The sequence below is a fragment of the Salarias fasciatus genome, chromosome 12, assembly GCF_902148845.1.
Source record: "Salarias fasciatus chromosome 12, fSalaFa1.1, whole genome shotgun sequence".
In the NCBI taxonomy this organism is placed as follows: domain Eukaryota; kingdom Metazoa; phylum Chordata; class Actinopteri; order Blenniiformes; family Blenniidae; genus Salarias; species Salarias fasciatus.
In genome coordinates, this window is record NC_043756.1 from 8,989,092 (window position 1) to 9,008,111 (window position 19,020).

The window sequence follows — 19,020 nt, forward strand, 5'->3', positions numbered from 1 at the left end:
CAAACCACCCATGACCATAACTCCATCACTATAATACAGAGGCAAAGATGGGACAAGTCACAGATGGGTCATCTCTCCTGTGCACATCGTATTTGCATTTCTCCTGGTTGAACACTGACACACACTCTGCAGGGAATTCTACTGGGGTGGCAACCCTGCAAACAAACAGCAAAAAACTGGTAAAGAGCAGGAGGTGTAAAAGATCACTTGTTGTTGTTGGGATCTGGGTGCCTACGTGGAGCAACAGCCGCCGCAGTCGCAGTCGTCACATTGACTGTTTCTCCATTTCGATCCGACTGGATGCCATGTCTTATCCACATCATCTTGACAGTGGGTCATACCTAAATATAGAAAAAAGAAGTGAGGAATATTTTTTAGCTTAATCAGAATTGTGTGGATTTTCTGTGTTTGTGTCTGAATCACCCTCTTTGTGTTCTTTTATTCATAGAAAATATATTTGAGGTCCTACATCACTGGTTGAGCCAAACCTGACCTTATTTAAAGTAGACTTTATTTTATTTAGAGGTTAACATGTGAGGCTTAATTCCAATGATAAGATTATAGTTAGCTGTGATAGAATTGGTTTGAATGAATAGTTAATGTTTTGAGCACACTCAGCACAAAACAAACTACCACACAATGCAGCCTTTAGACTAAATGCTGCCTTGTGTGGTACCTTTTTTTGTCTGTTTTGTGCTGATTATCTTATCTAAAGCAATAAAAAAAACTCTGTGTGTGTGTGTGTGTGTGTGTGTGTGTGTGTGTGTGTGTGTGTGTGTGTGTATACACGTGCGTGTCTACCTTCCATACTTGGTGTCATGGGCTTCCTATAGCAGACAGCATGTGACAGTGCCAGTAGAGCACTGAGCAGTATAGTCACAGTCAATAATTTCTTCACAGGAAAAACACAACAGAAACACAAATAAACATTTCAGTGTTCAAAACGTGTTCAGTCAATATCAAAACAAGCATCTTACAATGCAAAACCGCTTCTTCAGCACCCTTCCACTGGGACATAAGTCAAAATGTATGGCAGCGTTATGCATTTACATTAAAAAAAAAAAAAAAACATGACTGCCCAAAAATACACAAAATAAATGTTGACAAAAGCATGTAAATTAACAGCATTAAGACTCACCATTGTGAAAGAAAAATGTTTTTCAGTCAGACGGGAAAAGAAAAACTGTCACAGTTTGTGACGATGAAGTCCTTTTAAAGATTGTGTTTAAAGACCTTTGGAATCAAACATGAAGAGATACAGGGGGAGTGCTCCCCGAGTTTACTGGAAGAGGTCAACACCACAGGAAACTCAAGCTCTGAATTATTAAACAAATATCAAATAGAGTGTTTATTTGATTTGAAATATTTGTCTGTGTCCTCATTTTAATCTTTTGATAGAGTGAAAAATCTAAGGCCCCACTTTGCTGGCTGCTGCAAGCCTACCTTTGCATAATATGCAATGCATGTGGTCAAGGAATCAGTAAAAAGCATGATTAAGTCAGAACAAAAGGATAAGGGAGGAGTGGTTGGCCAGCATAGTGAAAGAAGATGACACATCAGGGAAAGTGTAAGAAGTACAACTCGACCATATTAAATTGTTCACTTGATTTCAGTGTAAGATGAAATGCAGACTGCTGAATCTTCCAAGTATGACTTCACATAATTAACCTATAAATTTTACAAAAAGAAAAGAATAGAAATTATTTTGATGGAAGTAAATTATTAATTCTTAATGTGACAATGATTAATGCAAGACTTAAAACAATCACAATGAGGTTTTAAAAAAAAGAAATTAATAAACTTTAGTTAGTTTTGATTTAGTTTTACTTTATTTTCACCTTCTGTAATTACACAATCATGTTATGGGGAAAATATGTACATTTTTTTATAACAAGAAAATTATCATTGGGTTATTTGAAAAGTCTCTGTGGAAGATAATTTGTCATTGTTAAAAATCATATACAAGCTCAGCTGAAAACATTTTCAAAACTGTTTTGTGAAAAATGAAAATGATTTCCAATTTTTTGTGAGAAAAAAATTCTCAAAACGAACAAATTGAATCTCACAGAATTATTACAATGTATTATTAATTGAAGAAATAAATGCCAGGTTTCTTAAACAGATTACATAATCACCTGATTATTTTTTTACATAAATTGCCCGATGAACAAAGCTCACGGTGTGTGTGAGGCATAGAATTAGAAAGATTTTCTTCTTCTTTTTTTTTCTTTTTTTTTCAAAACGTATTGGTTTGTTTTCATTGATCATGGAAAAATGAAAGACGTTTAACACAGGAACAAAAATACAAAGGCTTTGTGGGTTGACCCATCCAGACTGGCTGTACTTCACAGTGCGGATACGCAGGCGCGCCACAGGCTGGGTTGCCAGTTTGGAAGAAATACCGCCAATGCGGCTGCTGTTGTATTGCCGCATTGAAAAAGGGGCATGTAGGAGATAACATGGCAACCAAACTCACAACAAAAGGAAGTGAGGTGTTACGTATCGTGTATTTATGTTCCACAGAATCATTTAAAGTTACGAATAAATGCGGTATAAATAAGAAACCCGTATCAAATTTCCTTTGTTGTGAAGACCCGCTACAATTCGCGGCAAACATGGAGTAACACAAATACAGAGGTAAGAAATGGAACGCTGCTTTTCTGTTAGCCTTTAGCATGCTAGGCTTAGATTAGCATGCCAGGCCATCCCACCGCCTACACGCTGCTCTTCATGAATGTTCCAAAGGGCTTTACGCTGTTGCTTCATAGTGCAATATTACATTGTACCGATATACTATTCAAATAAATGCAGTCCAAATTGGTGAGGTTCAAATAGGATATGAAATAAGGGGCGGTGTTCAATATGGAGCAAGTATGATTATCGGAGGTACTATCGTTGAGATGAATCCTTCATCTGTTTGTGGCTCGTTTTTTTTTTTCTAAAATTATAAATTTATGCACTTAATCTGTATTATAAATCAACACTATAGCGTTACCGAATAGATGAATATATCTTACAGGCGACCTTCGCACTCAGAAACTATACTGCAATGTGACGTAATTATAGCCTGTGCTATGACCAGTATCCACGCCCTGTTTACAAGATAATGATTTCATTAATAGTGGAGAAAACTCTGTTTCACAATAACAAATGTTGAGTATTTGCTGTAAAGAGTAAACGAGACTTTTTACGTATACTTGTTTTGATCTTCTATCAATGAATTAATGTCTGTGGGTGGTAATAGTACGAATTTAAATACATTTATATAGGTACAGCAATCACAGGGTCGGATAATTCACGTGAGATGATTATACAAGATTAAATCAGTACATTTCTGTATGGAATAATTGTTTTCACCGCTGTGAGCCTTTCATTATCCGTTAAATGTTTAATTCTGTGGACATTCTTAGACGCAAAAGTTTAGAAAGAAAACTTTTCTGACCTGAAATAAGAGGAAGATCAAAACACAGGTCCTAACAATGCTGGTAGCTTTTTTTTTTTTTTTTTGTCAATTGAGGTTAAGGGTAAATACTCCACTTATCTTTTTCATGTATCCCAATGCAAACTTTAAACGCTTTTATTAAATCTTAAAATAAAGTGTAACTCTGAATTATACAGAGATTTTTTTCAGAATTTACACTAAATTAATGGTAGACGGAAATCATATGTTTTTAAACATACATCAAGTATATTTTCCAAACATGTCGATAGGAATTGCTCTCATTCATGTCCATTCTCATGGACTTCATGAAGCATCTAATGGAAAACTAGCACTGAGTTGTAGCAGTTTGGCATAAAATCCTCACTGTGTCAAAAAAGCACTTATGGAACTGTTCTTTATGAGTGGAAGACAAGTTGTTTATATGGTTGGTCTTGGTTTGCTTGTAATTCTTAATTTTAAAACTAAAACTTTATCACATCTCCTTTCCCAACAGAGTGGTCTGCATCCACGATAGTTGTTTATGCCATCTTGGGGCCCTTTGGGTCCAAGGTAGACTATGCATCGTGGTGGGGATAAGGACTTCCAGACATCAGCACGCAAGATGGGCACGTCCTTACTTTTCCAGCTGTCGGCACATGAAAGAGAGTTAGATCTGGTATTTCTGGATCATAGCTATGCCAAACCTTGGAACGCCCATCCCGACGCCAGCAGCGCCCGTCCCACAAGAACGCTGTTTGTCTCTTCGTCTCGTCGTCAGTCTGAAGCTGTATCGTGAGTCATCAAGCTTCTGATCATAAATCAACACAAGTGGATATTCAGCTTTAGTTTGAGACAGTAGCCAGTCCTCATCTGTTTAAACGATTTACTCTTGCATTGATTTAATGTTCTTTTCATTTTCTACAGAGATTCAGAATCCAATATAGATGTTGAAACAGTCACTCCCAACCCTGTTCCTCTGTATGATAACCAGAAGGCTCTCAGTGTGATGAAAGAGTGCGAGCGGCATGTCCTGTTTGCTCGCACAGTCGCCGATAACCCCCCGCCACCGGATGACTGGGAGGAACATGTCAACAAGTAAGTAAACACTCAGAATGATCTATTTTTTTATCCTCTTGGTATGTTTCAACTCTATCACACATCCAGTCGTGGCTCTCTGTGATGATTATGGGTAATCATGATCCTGCATGTAGAGACATCTCTCTGTTCCAACACAGCAAGCAGATGTGAGCTAAAAGGGTGTGTCGCTCTTTTTCATGTTTGGTGCAGTTAAAGTGAACCATGGCACAGTGTGTGAGTGCTGTCATCCAATCCATATCGTGCACTACACACAAATGTGTCAACTTAAGTCGACTTGAAAAGTAGTTCTCTGTGCATGTGCAAAGCAGCTTGGTTAAAGTTTTCTTCACGTTTAATGTAGTGCACACCAAACATGGGGGTTTGAAGCACCGTATGCTTGCAGCTCATAGCTGTTGCCGCACAAAGGGATTCTCACAGCTGCTTTTTTAATGGGTTATTCTTTTCCAGTGAATTTTAGCTGCTGAAAATGTAAAGAGAAATATTCCTGCATGCATTGTTTTGCATGCAGCTAAGCAGAAAGTGTTGGTGTGAAAGCTGTTCCACAGATTATACATTACAGCGGATATCTGTTATGCCTTTTGTTCACGTCTTAAGTGTGAACTTTAAACTTTTATTTAGTTTTAACTTTGTTTGGAGCAGGGAACTGCATGAAATATGTGAACACTTTGTAAAAGCTGCAGGAAAAAGTTATCCGGAATATAGTTAGTACGAAATGATGCCAAGTTGCAGCAGATTGCTTTCACTTTCTTAGTTATTTATTTATTTATTTTTGTTTTGTTTCAGGACTGGGTGGTCAGTGGTTCAGAACAAGTTGTTCAACAAGGTCCTCAAAGCTCTGCAGGCAGAAAGACTCGCCCGTCTGGCAAATGAAAATGTAATTTATTTGTTTGTTTATTTATTTTTTATTCAGTTTCAGTTTTTCATATGAGAAGTGACGCTACAGTTCTGGAATGAGACTGCTGAGTAATTATTGATCTCTGTAAGCACAATTTACTGCACACTTGCCCTGCAATGCTCAGTGTAGACCTGCCCGGAATTTGTGTACATTCAGCCTCAGCTGGACAGTGAAGACAATGAAAGTCAAAGTGTTTGTTTCTGTAAGTAGATTCTGTAGTGAGGTTAACAGTAATTGCAACATAATATACAATGGCTGTGTTGTATTTTAGTTATTGATTATTCATGTAAATAGGTGATCTGTAGTAACCCATTCATATGTGGAGGTTATTGTTACCAATTTTGAGGTTATTCCTCAGAGTGCCATTGAATTATTTAGTAGATTGACTTAATGACACTAATTGTTGTGTTTTGGAAAATAAAGCAGCATAATTGACAATATCCTTTGCAATGTGTTTTAATCATGTCACTGGTGTGCTCTGATTCACTGCAGACTTCAAACGAGCCAATTCTGCGGCGGATAGCCGTGAATAAGTGTGCCAGGAAGGTGCGACATGCTCTCGCCAGTGTGAACTGGGACGCCAAACTGACTCAGTGGTTGCACACCATCATGATCGAGTCTTTAAGCCTTCCCTTGCTTGCTGCGTACCTGGATGTGCTGCAGACACTCAAAAGCAAGGTATGGTAGCTACAGCAGACAAAGAGGAATAGCTGATGTCTTGCCAGATTTGTGTGAACTGAATCATTTTTTGCTTCCTCTCCTCCTGTGTCAAGCTGCCCTCGCTGATAGACCGAATGTTACTGTCATCTGCAAAGACCGGCGCTCCGAGCGTAGAGGCTCTGTCACTACTGTTAAAACGCCCTTGGGATCCAGCCGTGGGAGTTTTGTCTCAAAACAAACCGGTACACTCATGATTCATTATTATTTCCCACAAGAAACACTTCTTGAATTACTTCTGCTCATTGCTTCACGATCTTCTTCCGTCTCCTTTCATGTGACAGAGCAAGCTTCCCGGTTCTCCACTCATCCTCATTGCACCGTCAAGCCCGACCAATCTCGTCCTCTCTACCTCACGACGAATGAGATTCTGGCAGTCGCAACTCTCCTGTTTAGGAAAGGTCTGAAATACACTGCACTGAAATCTCTGAGTGTTGAAATGTGCATATACATTTTTATGTGTCTGAAACATGTGTTTTTGTCTCAGGTTATTCCAGTTCACACTCATTTGAGCAGTTCGGCCAATATTGGCATCACCCAGTGTCTGGAGCACATGCTGTGTACCGTCAGAGCCAAAGTCATGGAGGTATAGAAAATGCTATTTGGCCACTTTGTCACTGTAGTGATAGTGTGAAATACATGTAGTTAACTTCAGAATAGGCACATTGAAAATAGCATTTATTTAATGATATATATACAAACTATTACAATATATTTGAAGACTGGTCTTGCTCAAAATGTAGCATGAACTTTTATTATATTGCTAATGTGATGTACTGTGCTTGATTTTGTGTCTGTATCCCACTGATTATGTTAATGTGACCCGCAGGTTCACAGTCACTTCCCTCACAAACCCATAATCCTGGTCGGCTGGAACGCCGGTGCCCTCATCGCATGCCATGTAAGCCTTTCCATCGTAATTTATGTGACGCTGTGTAATTTTCACTGTTAAGAATAAATTAAAAAAGAGTATATATTACTTCACACCAACTGTGATTTCAGGTATCCCTGATGGAATATTTGACAGCAGTGGTGTGTCTTGGCTTCCCTCTTCTAACCGTCAACGGGCCCAGAGGGGTAAGAACTCGAAGCCCTGCCTTTCATAAGCTTGTAGTTTTAATGTACTAGTTTCTCCTTCACCGAGATAACTGTTGCTCTGCTGTTGTTTTTGTTTTTCTCCAGGATGTGGACGACCCGCTGTTGGACATGAAGACCCCGGTGTTGTTTGTGGTTGGCCAGAATGCTCTGCAGTGCACCACTGAGGGGATGGAAGAGTTCAGAGAGAAGCTGAGGGCCGACAACAGCATGGTGGTGGTGGGAGGAGCTGACGACAACCTCAGGTCAGTCACACAGATTATACCATATCATGCTCTTTGTAGTGGAGTTTAAGTGAATGCTCAGTGGATAAACTCTTATCCCTTCACAGAATTTATTCCGCAAAGATGAAATCAGACGGACTGACTCAGACAATGGTGGATCGCTGTGTCCAGGTCAGTCTCTGGAGTTAGACAGTTTTCTTTGTGTTTACCCAAGTCATCTCTGTTTTATTGTACAATGCACGTTTCAGTTCTGTTACTGATGTGTAGTAGCTGCTAGCCTGGTCAGATCTTCCTTGCAAAAGAGAATTTGATCTATGTTAGACTTTCTGGTAAAGTAGAGCTGAATTTGGGGAAAAAAGCACTTTGCTTTGATGTGATTTTTTTTTTTTTTTTTTTTTTTTTTTTTTTTTTTTTTTCATGCTGCTCTCTCCTTGGTTTTCAGGATGAGATCGCAGATTTCCTGACGGGAGTTCTTACACGTTCAGAGGGACACGGTCACAGCTCAGGGGAGATGAGAGACCTGGACACAGAGAAGAAGAAGAGGCTTCGGCGAGAGCTTCCCTTTGATATGGAAAGAGGACGACCTTCCTCCCCTGCGCTTCGAGTTCCCATCTCACCATCAGGTTCAGAGGTCAGGAGTCTCTTCATTTTAATCATTTTGAGGAACCAAGGAACCAAATACAAGGAACCAAATATTCTGAACCAATTGACATTTTTTGAACTTGTCTAAAACTATTTACCGCAGATGCTTTGAATCCATCCATCTTCTTTACTGTTATTCCAGCATGAGTTCATCCCAGCTATGGGTAAATTCAGGATACACCCTGGACAGGTCAGCAGTCCCTCCCAGGACAGACATTCACACACACTCACATTCATGTCAAAGGGAAATTTTCACACAGGCACTCGTAGAAATTGCAAACTCCACAATAAATTGCCTGGACTCGTACCAGGAACATCCCCGCTGTGTTCAGAACCACTAACCACTACACCACCGTGCGTCTATTGAATTCTTAACTTGCTGTTCGTAACAGCATAAACTAGACTGGTTGCAGATGAATGTTGGGAAATACGGCAGCTTGTGGTATTTTACAAATTATGTTTTTCCATTAGATGGAACAAATGCGTCTGAAATTGTTTCAATTTTAGCAGATTAAAAAAAAATTTTGTAACATTTTCATTTTTTAGAAATTCAGTCGTACATTTGCACTTGTCTTTGCTCTTAATTAATGCAACTGTTTCAGAGCACTGGAATGTGAGAAACCGTTTTAGTGATGCAGCTGAATTAGCATTTTAAACGTTAAAGAGAGGATTAATAAACTGGCTTTTATCATGCTCGTTGAAGCCATGTGCAAATCAGAATTGTGTCTTAGAATTAAAGGGTGTGCTGAGTGTGCTGTGACTGAGATTAACAGCTCAATTCTGATTGAGGTTTAATTTTATTTTTCCTCAGGATCTCTCTAGTGTCTGCAGCAGCCCCACTTCAAGTCCCAAACCCAAGACGTCGGGCCTGTCTCCGGCTCAGAAGTCCAGTCTGATCACAGCCACTCAGCTCCTGAAGACTCACATGCAGCGCTCGGGCACGGTGCTCACTCACAAGCAGGCACAAGGTTGGTTCACATGAGCCGCGCAGCGAGCGTCGTGTGTGTACAGCTCTCACTGGGGCCCCACTTGTTTATCTGAACGTGTTACAATGAGGCATTCACCTCAACATACGTCAAAATTAGCAACGGTTGAGCAACTCGGTGTGTAGAGCTAAAGTGATTGCATAAGTTTTGTTTTAGGTTTTTTTTTTTTTTTTTTTAAAGGATTATCAGGTCACGGCATCTGATGGGGCAAGATGGGACGGGACTGTAATACTTTCCTTTCACCTTCTTGTCTTTTCTCTTCCTACAACTTTCCTTTCCGGCTTTTTTTCCAATTCATTCCAGCTCAGTTTGCTGCTTTTATGAAACAAAACATGCTTGTGAGGAAAAATCTTCCTCCTGGCACTCCTCCTTGTATTTTTGGTAAGTGTCTATCCCTCTTCTTCTCTTGTCCTTCTCTCCTCTATCCCTGTCACTCTCTTTTCTCTACTTTCACTTTAAATTCACTGGAATGTTGCGTAATAGTCAATTTTTTTTGCATCAACACGCTCAGTATAATGCTTTGAATTTACCCTAATGCATTTTATCTCTTCTTGCACTTTACTCAGTTGGTTAAAAAAAAAAAATGGGCAGGGTTACATAAATATTAAACACCACAGATTCAGAAACACTTGTATGTGCCATTGAATGTTCTTCCTTTATTTGTGTTTTCCTCTGTGGTGCAGTGCCAGTGAGCAGTGATCAGATGGAGGGCCTGGACAGAGATGAACTGCGCACACATGGCAAGAGGAGGCAGACGCCCAGCCCGACGCCAAGCAAAGCGTCGAAGAGGGCGAAGATCAAGGTCACCATTGTCTCTCAAAACGAGTCAGCAGGGGGTGCCATCAGCCCTGCTCCCCATGAAGGTACAGACCTGGTGTCCTGCATCACTCTTTGTAGAGGATAGAGGAGTGTGATTCAGGGTTACCAGTAATATCACCTCAGAAAGAAACAATCTACAAAAATAAATGATTTTTTTGTTTATTTTGTTACCCACACTGCAGCAGTATCCTCTTAAGAGTGTAAGATGTTACTTTGTAATCCAAACAAAATCCCAGGAGTAGGTCTAGAAATAAGCTTAAATAATATTTACTGAAACTCCTGGGATTCCAATCATTGCATTTAGTGTTCAGGTACATTTGTAGTTAAATAATACAGTTCATTATTATTATTATTTTTTAAGTGGTGTTGTTTTCTCCAGATGTATCCACGTGTTGCACTTCCACACAGCATAGTCCTGTATCTCCTCTGCTTGTTGTATCTATAGTTCTATCGATACTGGCTCTACCACAGAATAAAAAACACGCTCTTCTTCAATAATAAGTTTTATTTATAAGGCACCTTTCAGGACATAAATGCAGCTCAACGCACTGTAATTTGGAGCATACCCTGCATGATGTTTCTGAAGAGAAAAAAACCTGCCTTGACATTTCTGTCTGAAATGTGCCATTTACAGTTTTGTTTTGGAATAAATTGCAGAGGGAGCAGACAATCATTTTGAGCAGCTCAATCTTTTTTCCTTTTTTTTTTTTCTCTCTCTACATGAAATGATGTTTTAGTGAAACCGAGCAGCTAGTTTTTCCTCCTAAAATGCATCCTGTGTTTGTGGCTGTGCATCACCGCTCAACTCTTTGTGGAGGTTTTCAGTCATCTGATCCATTTTGAATCTCCTGAAGTGAAATGTCTGATCTTCTTGATCTTCTCCCGTTCGATGCAGTGGGGGTCTCTGGAAAGCCCTTAACCGTGTCCGTGGGACAAACTGTTGCTGGAGCCAAGGAGCTCTCTGGACTTCTGACAGGCCAGCGGTAAGCGAAGCGGCAGGGCCGCACACAGCCACAGTGAACATACAGCATCCAAAACCCTGACCTTGCCTACACCCACATTCACTTTCACTCGATTTGACAAAAGCGTGTGCGGTGCAGAGAGGGTTGATGAAGGGTGTACTCGGAGTTGGATAGTGAAGTGATGACCAAACACCATTTGCTGGGGTAGCTCCTGAGTAGACTGGTGGTTATGTGTGTCACTGCAGGTCTGGTAGTCTCTCAGAGGTGTCTGGTGCCCTGTCCCCAGGCTCCAGCTCATTCAGCAGCGTGCAGCCTTGCATGGTGTCAGGTTCCTCCACACCAGTCCAGGTGCAAGCTCCAGCTACTGCCCAAGGTATCTCTGTTCCTGTCCTGCCTTGCACGCCTGTTCGCAGTCTCAGCTGTGCATCTGATCTCAGCGCAGTAGTTTCTACACTCTCTGAGCACTTTATACAGCGAGAATCAAGTATAAACACTGGATTGGAACAGTTTGTCAGGACAATTTATTTTGACAAACATCATCATTGATCGCCTCTTGCGCCATTGCTGTCTGTCACTGACCCAAACCTTACCCTTTGGACATCACTGTTTGTGTGTTTGTTCATCAAGTTTACTCCTGAGGGGGGGGTGGGGGTTGTAAGACTTGCTGTGTGTTCTCCTATCTGTTGGAGTTGCATTTAATGTTGATTTGAACTTCACTTGTTCATCGAGTTTTTGTTTTTGTCTTGTTTTGTGTGTGTTTGTGTGCAGCGCCTTCCGCCAGCAGTCTGCTTCAAGGCCTAAGTTTCAGTCTTCAGGAGATCGTCACAAAAGCTCCTAACTTGCCTTCCTCAGCAGCAAACACTGGCAGCACCCAGGTAACCCGAACAGAGCCCTTCATTTTTCACATAACCTTGATCTTAATAAGATGTCTTCTCACAGCAGGTCCGCAGCTTTATAAAAGCCGTGGTGGTATTGCAGTTATATAAAACTTTCAAGGTCTTTCATGACATTTTTACTCTAAGGTCTGCACAGTAGTTAAGTCATCTCACGCTTACATTTCTTGAAGTATTTCGAATTAGTTTGTTTTTTTTAATATTTTCACCAAGTGAGTGTGTTTGTATAAAACGATAGTTTATGGTGCAGTGATTTGCTGTGGTGATTCACCCTGACTGACCCCGTAAAGAAGAAAAACAAAAGGAACAGTTGATTTGTGTGAAAATCTAAAATCCACTACAGTGAAGCAAGCTGTGGTAAAAACCAAAAGGTCTCATTATACAGAACATTTAGCAGTTTATTGTCGTACATTTGCGTATATCTGATGGTCCCTCCACCCCTCACTCCAGACCTCAGTCCTCTCCTTGGAGTCTGCTTTACTTTCTAATCTCCTGCAGGGTGCAGTCACCTGTGATGTTTACAACCTTTACCCAACACATTCTGTCCAGTCATTTTTTTCCATTAGTCTGTGTTGGCCCGGCTCCGCCAGCAGTCCGTCCTTTGAGCATTGATCCTCTGCGGTTCACTCCTTGCGTGTCGGTGTCTTCAGTTAACATTTCAGGCTCCGTGGGTTCTCTGTGACTTTTACGGGTGCATCTCAAATATTTACAATGCCATTAAAAAGTCAATTGTTCAGCTGATTCTTTCTACAACCTGTAAACTGAAAGGTTTTAAATATTTCTATAAAAAGTGTTGAAAACATCAGTTTTTATGAACTGTGATATTTTGAGATAATACTATGTCAGATCCTCTTGGTTTACATGCTTTTATTATTAAGAATAAACCTAAAAATACATAATAAATCTGAAAAAACAATTGAGATGCACCTGTAGCCTTAGCCAAGCCGCTGCATGTCCTTTGTTCATGCTCCACTGAAAGCGCTCAGTTGCAGCTCCTGTTTGATGCCCACCAGGTTTCCCTTGACGCTGTTACACACTCCCACTAATGAGCTGCTCTAACGGTGCAATATCTCCAATTAAATCAATCGCTCTGTTTATTCAAGCTAAGCCTGCCAATTGTAAACACTGGTTGATTAAAAAGACACCAGAGCTCATTCTCTCCTGCTCCACATTTACATTCAAACCTCGAACTGTGTGTTTGTCCTCTTCTCCTCCACCCTCAAGGCGGTTTGCGGGAAACCCCAGGGTCCGGTCCTGAGCTCGGCGGGTTCCAGCAGCAGTACTCTCCTCCGAGCGGTTCCTGTGGTCTCTACAGGAGGAGTGGCTAAAACCACCGCCATCCACCAGCTGCTCACCAACGGTGGGCTGGCCAAGCTGGCGAGCAGTTTGCCCGGCTTGGCCCACATCACCAATCAGACCGCCGGTATGTCTCGAGCCGCCAAAACACGGCGGCCGCGTTGAGTTTAGGAAACGGTAGTTCAGTTCGTCCGTAGGCCAAAAGGGGGCTGCTGGAGTTGGAGCGGAGGTAGAAACTGACTGGTGAGGTTTGAGGTCCACACGTGCAGCTACACGACTTCCGGGAGCAGATCAGCAGCATGTTTTATTTAAATATTCATAAAGAGATATACTGGAAATGTAAAACGTAGATCTGCAGCTTCATTCTCCTTCGGTCACACATGTAGAACGGATTCAAATAGAAAGCGAAGCTGTAGAGACCGTCTGTCCCTGAGGAGTTCCGTACAAAGTTTAATTCAAAATGGTCAGTCCACACTACTTCCTCCGTCTGATTATGTTCCGCCTGCCATTGCCTGTTTGTCTGTCTGTTTCATTTTCTTTTTTATGTAACATTTTGTAAACGTTCTCATGAAGTCACCTGCTTACATTCTTCACATTTGGAGACACTGATGTTCGGGAGGGTTATAAAGCAATACCACTGGAAAAAAAAATGGCATTTCTTAAGTTTTGTTTGTGTTCTTACAATAAAGACTGGGATCAAACTCATGTTTTCATTGGTGCCGTTTGATTTTGTTTGTTTTATTTATTGTGATTAAGTTGGATAGGCTGTCGTACCTGTGTCCCTCCTGGACTTACTGGTCTGCTTTCACCTCATTCAAACATCCTGCTTTTATCTGAATTTGCTAAAACGTGTTAAACCTCGAGGATCGTACCATTTGTGCCTCAACGAAGTGCTCAGTTACTGTGTATGTTAAATCCCAGAATGTCTTAGCGTGTTATTGCTGAGCCACTTTATCTGTGTGTTGTCAGGAGGGCAGAAAGCCCCCACTTCTATAACCGTGACCCTTCGAGGAGCACAGCCCAGTAGAGTGGGATCTGTCGGCCAAACGGGCGAGGTGGCGCCGCCAGCTCGTGCCAACGAGCCCAAGGTGTGTCCCATGTGAGCTCCGAACAGGCACAGTCAGTTTTTTTTTTTTTTGTATTTGATTTTTATGAATGAGTCTTTGAATGTATCTTTTTATAAATCAGACCTGGACGATGGTCCTTTGGTTGCAAATGAACAAAACTGACCAAGCAACATACTGAATTCAATACATCACGTGTGTTTCTATCTAGGTAGCTTCTGGATATTCTTACTACAAAAAATTTAAATCCAGAACCAAATTTGATTCATAGAAATCATAAATTGATCACTGTGAAGGCTGAAAAAAAATGGATCCCATCTACCAGAGGACCAAACTCACCCTGATTGACCCAAAGTTGGAGTCTGATTTAATAAAAAGGACAAATTGTATGTCTCCAATTGTAATCAACATTCAACTCTATAACATTAACATCTTACATTTCAATTCCAATGCACTTTTCATTTAGGCAAATGATTTTTATTCACTTGAAATCAACTCTTAATATTGTAATTTGGAGAATAGTCAGTTGATCCCTGTATAAAATGTATTTTTCTGTAAAGTGGTTCACGGGTGTAAAGTATGAGGTTTGTGGCTTTTGTCTAATATACAGAACATTAGAAACACTTATTGCCATCCTCTGTAACTAATCCCTGATATTTTTTCCAATTTTCTCAAAAAAACTGAACCAAAAATTCAATAATTTTCTAACAACTTGTTATTTCAGCAAAATAAAATGGATTATACCAGAGTGGCCGGTATCGTAAAAAACTGTCTTTGGTTAAAGAAATCATTCTTCAGGGAGGCTTAGATAAAATGTACAAGCATTCAAATATTTACTGATAAAAATAACACGCTGTGATAAATAAATTTACCTTTTTTTGGTCAAACGTGAGCATGAAAGCAGTGGAAGTTGTAAATGTCCTTTTCTGCTCGATTATTAAACAGCAGACAGACTGTTTACAGAAGTATGGAGTGATAGGAGGGGGCCTTGATGTTAGATGAAGAGCAGCTCAGACCTTTTCTCCCCCATGCCAGAACATAAATGTGGCTGAAAATGGCCTCGGAGAACCACTGCCTTTTCTTTGTGCCCTCGCAGGAGCTTGTGGGTCAGCTGAAGTGTCAAACTAGTAAATGTCCCACATTTAATTGCCCTTGAGAATCCAATACAAATGAGGTTTTTTTTTTTTTTTTTTATTACACGTTCTGGACTGTGAGTTAATTAAATTCTCTGTGCCCTTTTGCAGCAGTGAAAGACTCCGCTCGCCGTTTCCACGCCTGATGTTCACTGGTGCTGTGCCAGAGGCATCTGGGAGCCACAGCCCGCTCATGAGACTGTACCCTCCCCGCAATGACGAACGCACCACCCCGCAAAGTGCAAGGGGGGGGGGGTGAGAAAAACCCCTGCCTGACATCCTCCAGAGAGCCCCCCCACCCCCCCACCCCTGCTGAGACGAAGGGAAAAAGGCCAAGCAGTCGCTGTCAGCTGTGGCCGAGCTGCTACCGGTCTCTGGGTTGGGTGGCAGTGATTCTTCTTCCAACACCGCAGTGCTCCAGTCTGGGCTCCTCTCTCTCTCTCTCACACACACACACACACACACACACAACACACACGAAAAGTCCAGTGAGGTTTAAGAACTGACTGGACTCAAACCATTATGAGAGGATGGACTGTTGGTGTTGACCAGAAACCTGCAACTCAAATTAAAAAAAAAAAAAAAAGAAGAGGCTAGAAGCCTGACGTTGTTTTACAGGTACACACCAATGCAGCGGTTCTTAAAGTGTGGGAATTTAACCCCCCACCCCAACACTGCGTCCATGAAGCCCCTTATCTTAATTTGTCATTTCTATTTGAATGCTGGATTTTCAAATGTTCATTAACAGATGATTAATTGCTGTTGTTCCATAATGTTAAAACAACCTTCTCCTGCCAGTTTAATTTAGTTATCTGGTATTTTTTATTCATATATATTCTTCAACTGGTGTTACACTTATGGTTTCCCCTAAAGCTTATTTTATAATTTCACCTCTATAACAAAACAAATCTTAATTTACTTAAATTCATATTCTTATCCTCCATGAGTTTCATGTATCATAATAACATCTCAGAAATTAAGAGTAAAAGAATTCAGTGTATCTGTGTGACCCTTAGATTTGTCTGTTGCTGCCTCCCGATTTCAGACCTGCTCCACACTTTGAGAGCAGCTGCACTAACCTAATATCCTTAATGCTATACGCTTTAATGTCTCCTGTTTACTGAGGGCCTCGATGAGTGCGTCTTAAAGAAATTCCTGTGTATCATTCAAAACCCACAACTTTGTGACCACTAATTCCATCGGTCATGGCACTAATATAACCATAATTACAGTAAGTTCTCATTAATATTTCTTATGAAGCTGCTATTTTCCACATGACACTCTTAACACAACACAGGCCTGAAATCTGATTCAAAATGAACCCATTTCTGCACGGAGTCTGTAAGAATTGGTCTTCGTCACGCATCAGCTGAAGCTACTGTATATTGTCAATAAAACCACAAAGTAGCAGAGCATGTGCACCGATAACAATCTGTTTGTTTCCTCTGTAAGCCGTTGTTCTGCAGTCTAAGCTGTTGTATAGGACAATGTTTCCCATCTGCACCGTGATCACTCTGCGTACACAGACCTTTTGTTTGGAATAAACAGATTTGCCTGACGACTCTCTTGCTCGGCTTTACTTTATTAATGTAAACATTTATTTCGGCGCCATCAACACTTGCAGCGTTGAGCAAGCCTTGAAACTCCTCTCTCTCAGAATGTTATGAAGGCCGACTCTCATGTGTGCTAGCTCGGCTGTGATGTTTACTCCCGCAGCATAAATACAACCCCGTCACTGCCGCAGACATCCGGTCTTAAAACACACTTCGGCAGCAGTCAGATAAGATAAAGATTGGAGTGCGTCTCTTGGTTCTTACGTAAGTGTGTGTATGCGACAGACTGGGGAGGGATGAGTGATGGCGGTCAGGCCGAGAGCAGAGGAGCTGCTGGCGTTTCCTCCCATCATCAGCACCAGTGCTGCGCCGATTTTACTGTCTTCACAAATGAGTCTGTCGGTGACGTCCAGGGGACGAAGGAGAGGACCGTTTCAGACGTGCGCATAAACACAGATTGTGCAATGTCAACTAAAACTTGGAGACCGGACAAATAAAACATGTTTGTCAGGGTTGCATGTGCCTGATGTGACTGTACGTGTGTGATTTTAGCACGGCGATATAGTGGTGAGCACTCCTGGATCAGAAAGTCCTCAGTTTGAGTTCCTGTCTGTGCACAGTGTGCAACAGAAGTGTGTTCGTCTGCCCCTTTCTACAGGTGTCACCTGTAACTTTTCTGCAGGACACACACACACTCAGGTCAACTGACTGCACCGCCAAGGACTGGAAACACACAAGACCAATTCAAACATATTTGAGAGGCAGACATAACTTGGTATCAGTTCATTATATCTCAACAGCAGACCAGTCAAAATACATTAAATCAATGTATTTCAAAATTAAAACACCACTGCTGATTCTTTTTTTATTGCGAGTCAACGTCTTAGGAAACATATGGCATATAATATATAATGTGGTGCAAACTGTATAATCTAGCTCTGAAAGTGGCTCATTCCTGTTTCTCAGGAGTGTCACTTATAGATATTTTATTGCTAACAGCTGTTGGGCTCCATGAGCAGCTCAGACCATGATTAGAGGCTCACGCTTTATAAAATATAAACTGCACTCGGGTCAGCAGGTCCGTATACGTAGACAGATGGCTGTTATCCCGCTTACATTCAGACTTGGATATTAGAGTTTTTTGATCATTTTAACCTTTCAACAGTTGACTGATATTTGGTAACTTTCACATTTGTTCCTGTTTTGTGGAAGTGACATTAAATAATGAATATCAATAACTATATTTTCAACATACTGTCCACATACTCCCTCAAAAATTAATAAATCACTGGTTCAACAGGTGAATTGCGCACATTTTCTGGCAACTGGAAGGACTTGAACACACACACACACACACACACACACACACACACACAGGAGGCGAAGTGTTGCCTTTTCGTTGTGGTTTTATCTATCTATTATCTATCTATCTATCTATCTATCTATCTATTTATGTATTTATTTATTTATTTATTTATTTATTTATTTATTTATCCTGTTCGGTGCCTAACCGACAGGTGGCGCTCTGCTCTTCCCTGTGTGAATCTGAGCGCGCGCACGTGCAGAAGCGCGCGAGTGGGGGGGTCCAGTCAGTGCGCACGTGTGAAGTATTGTGCGTGTCTCCGCGAGCCTGGCCCGTGCGCTACTTTGAACTTTGACAAAAAAAAAAAAAAAGGTAAATGTTTTGAACTTTAAAGAGTTTTTAAAATGAAAACTCGCGAAGAACTTTAAACGATATAAGTGTGTATAAGTTTGAAGCTGACACGTGACTAAAGAATGTTGCTTCATGGCAGTAAATAAATGCTTCATAGAGAGTATAGTAGAGTATTAAATGTTCTTAAAGAGATGAAAAATGCAGCTGACCAAACTAAAGCAGCCTTGACGGACAGACGGGGGGGGGGGGGGCAATAAAGATGCGTGCCCGCCTCGCGGGGCATTTCCACGGCCCTGCGGAGCTGCCATCTCATCAAAGTTTGTGAACCCGGAGCTCCGGCTGGAGGAGAGAGAAACCACCGAGAAGACACCGGAGAGAGGCTGGCTTTAAAACCCGCCCCCCCGGAGGGCTGGAGGGATCTCTTTCTCCCCCCAAAACCTCCCATTTTCTCTCTCTCTCTCTCTCTCTCTCTCTCTCTCTCTCTCTCTCTCTCTCTCTCTCCCTCTCTCCCTCTCTCCCTCTCTCTCTCTCCCTCTCTCTCTCTCTCTCTCTCTCTCTCTCTCTTTAC

At 41.3% G+C, this 19,020-nt stretch overlaps 1 protein-coding gene across 5 annotated transcripts; it reads left to right on the plus strand.

Annotated features, from left to right (window-relative positions):
* The first annotated feature begins 2,478 nt into the window (after positions 1–2,478).
* On the plus strand, positions 2,479–15,882 carry kansl3 (KAT8 regulatory NSL complex subunit 3). 5 transcript variants are annotated; one of them, XM_030104913.1, is made up of 22 exons: positions 2,479–2,637; positions 3,936–4,213; positions 4,346–4,516; positions 5,303–5,393; positions 5,907–6,092; positions 6,188–6,316; positions 6,416–6,532; positions 6,619–6,717; positions 6,961–7,032; positions 7,134–7,208; positions 7,314–7,471; positions 7,558–7,621; positions 7,893–8,081; positions 8,904–9,060; positions 9,382–9,459; positions 9,762–9,941; positions 10,793–10,880; positions 11,105–11,232; positions 11,628–11,734; positions 12,977–13,175; positions 14,018–14,147; positions 15,357–15,882. In XM_030104913.1, exons 2-22 carry the CDS (start codon positions 3,999–4,001, stop codon positions 15,502–15,504), a joined length of 2,781 nt encoding a protein of 926 aa, XP_029960773.1. In that variant the 5' UTR covers positions 2,479–2,637; positions 3,936–3,998; the 3' UTR covers positions 15,505–15,882. The 5 variants fall into 5 exon arrangements, with proteins under 5 accessions (XP_029960773.1, XP_029960774.1, XP_029960776.1 ...); XM_030104914.1 differs by having other exon boundaries at positions 15,360–15,882; XM_030104916.1 differs by having other exon boundaries at positions 14,018–14,136; positions 15,357–15,492.
* Positions 15,883–19,020: the final 3,138 nt, after the last annotated feature.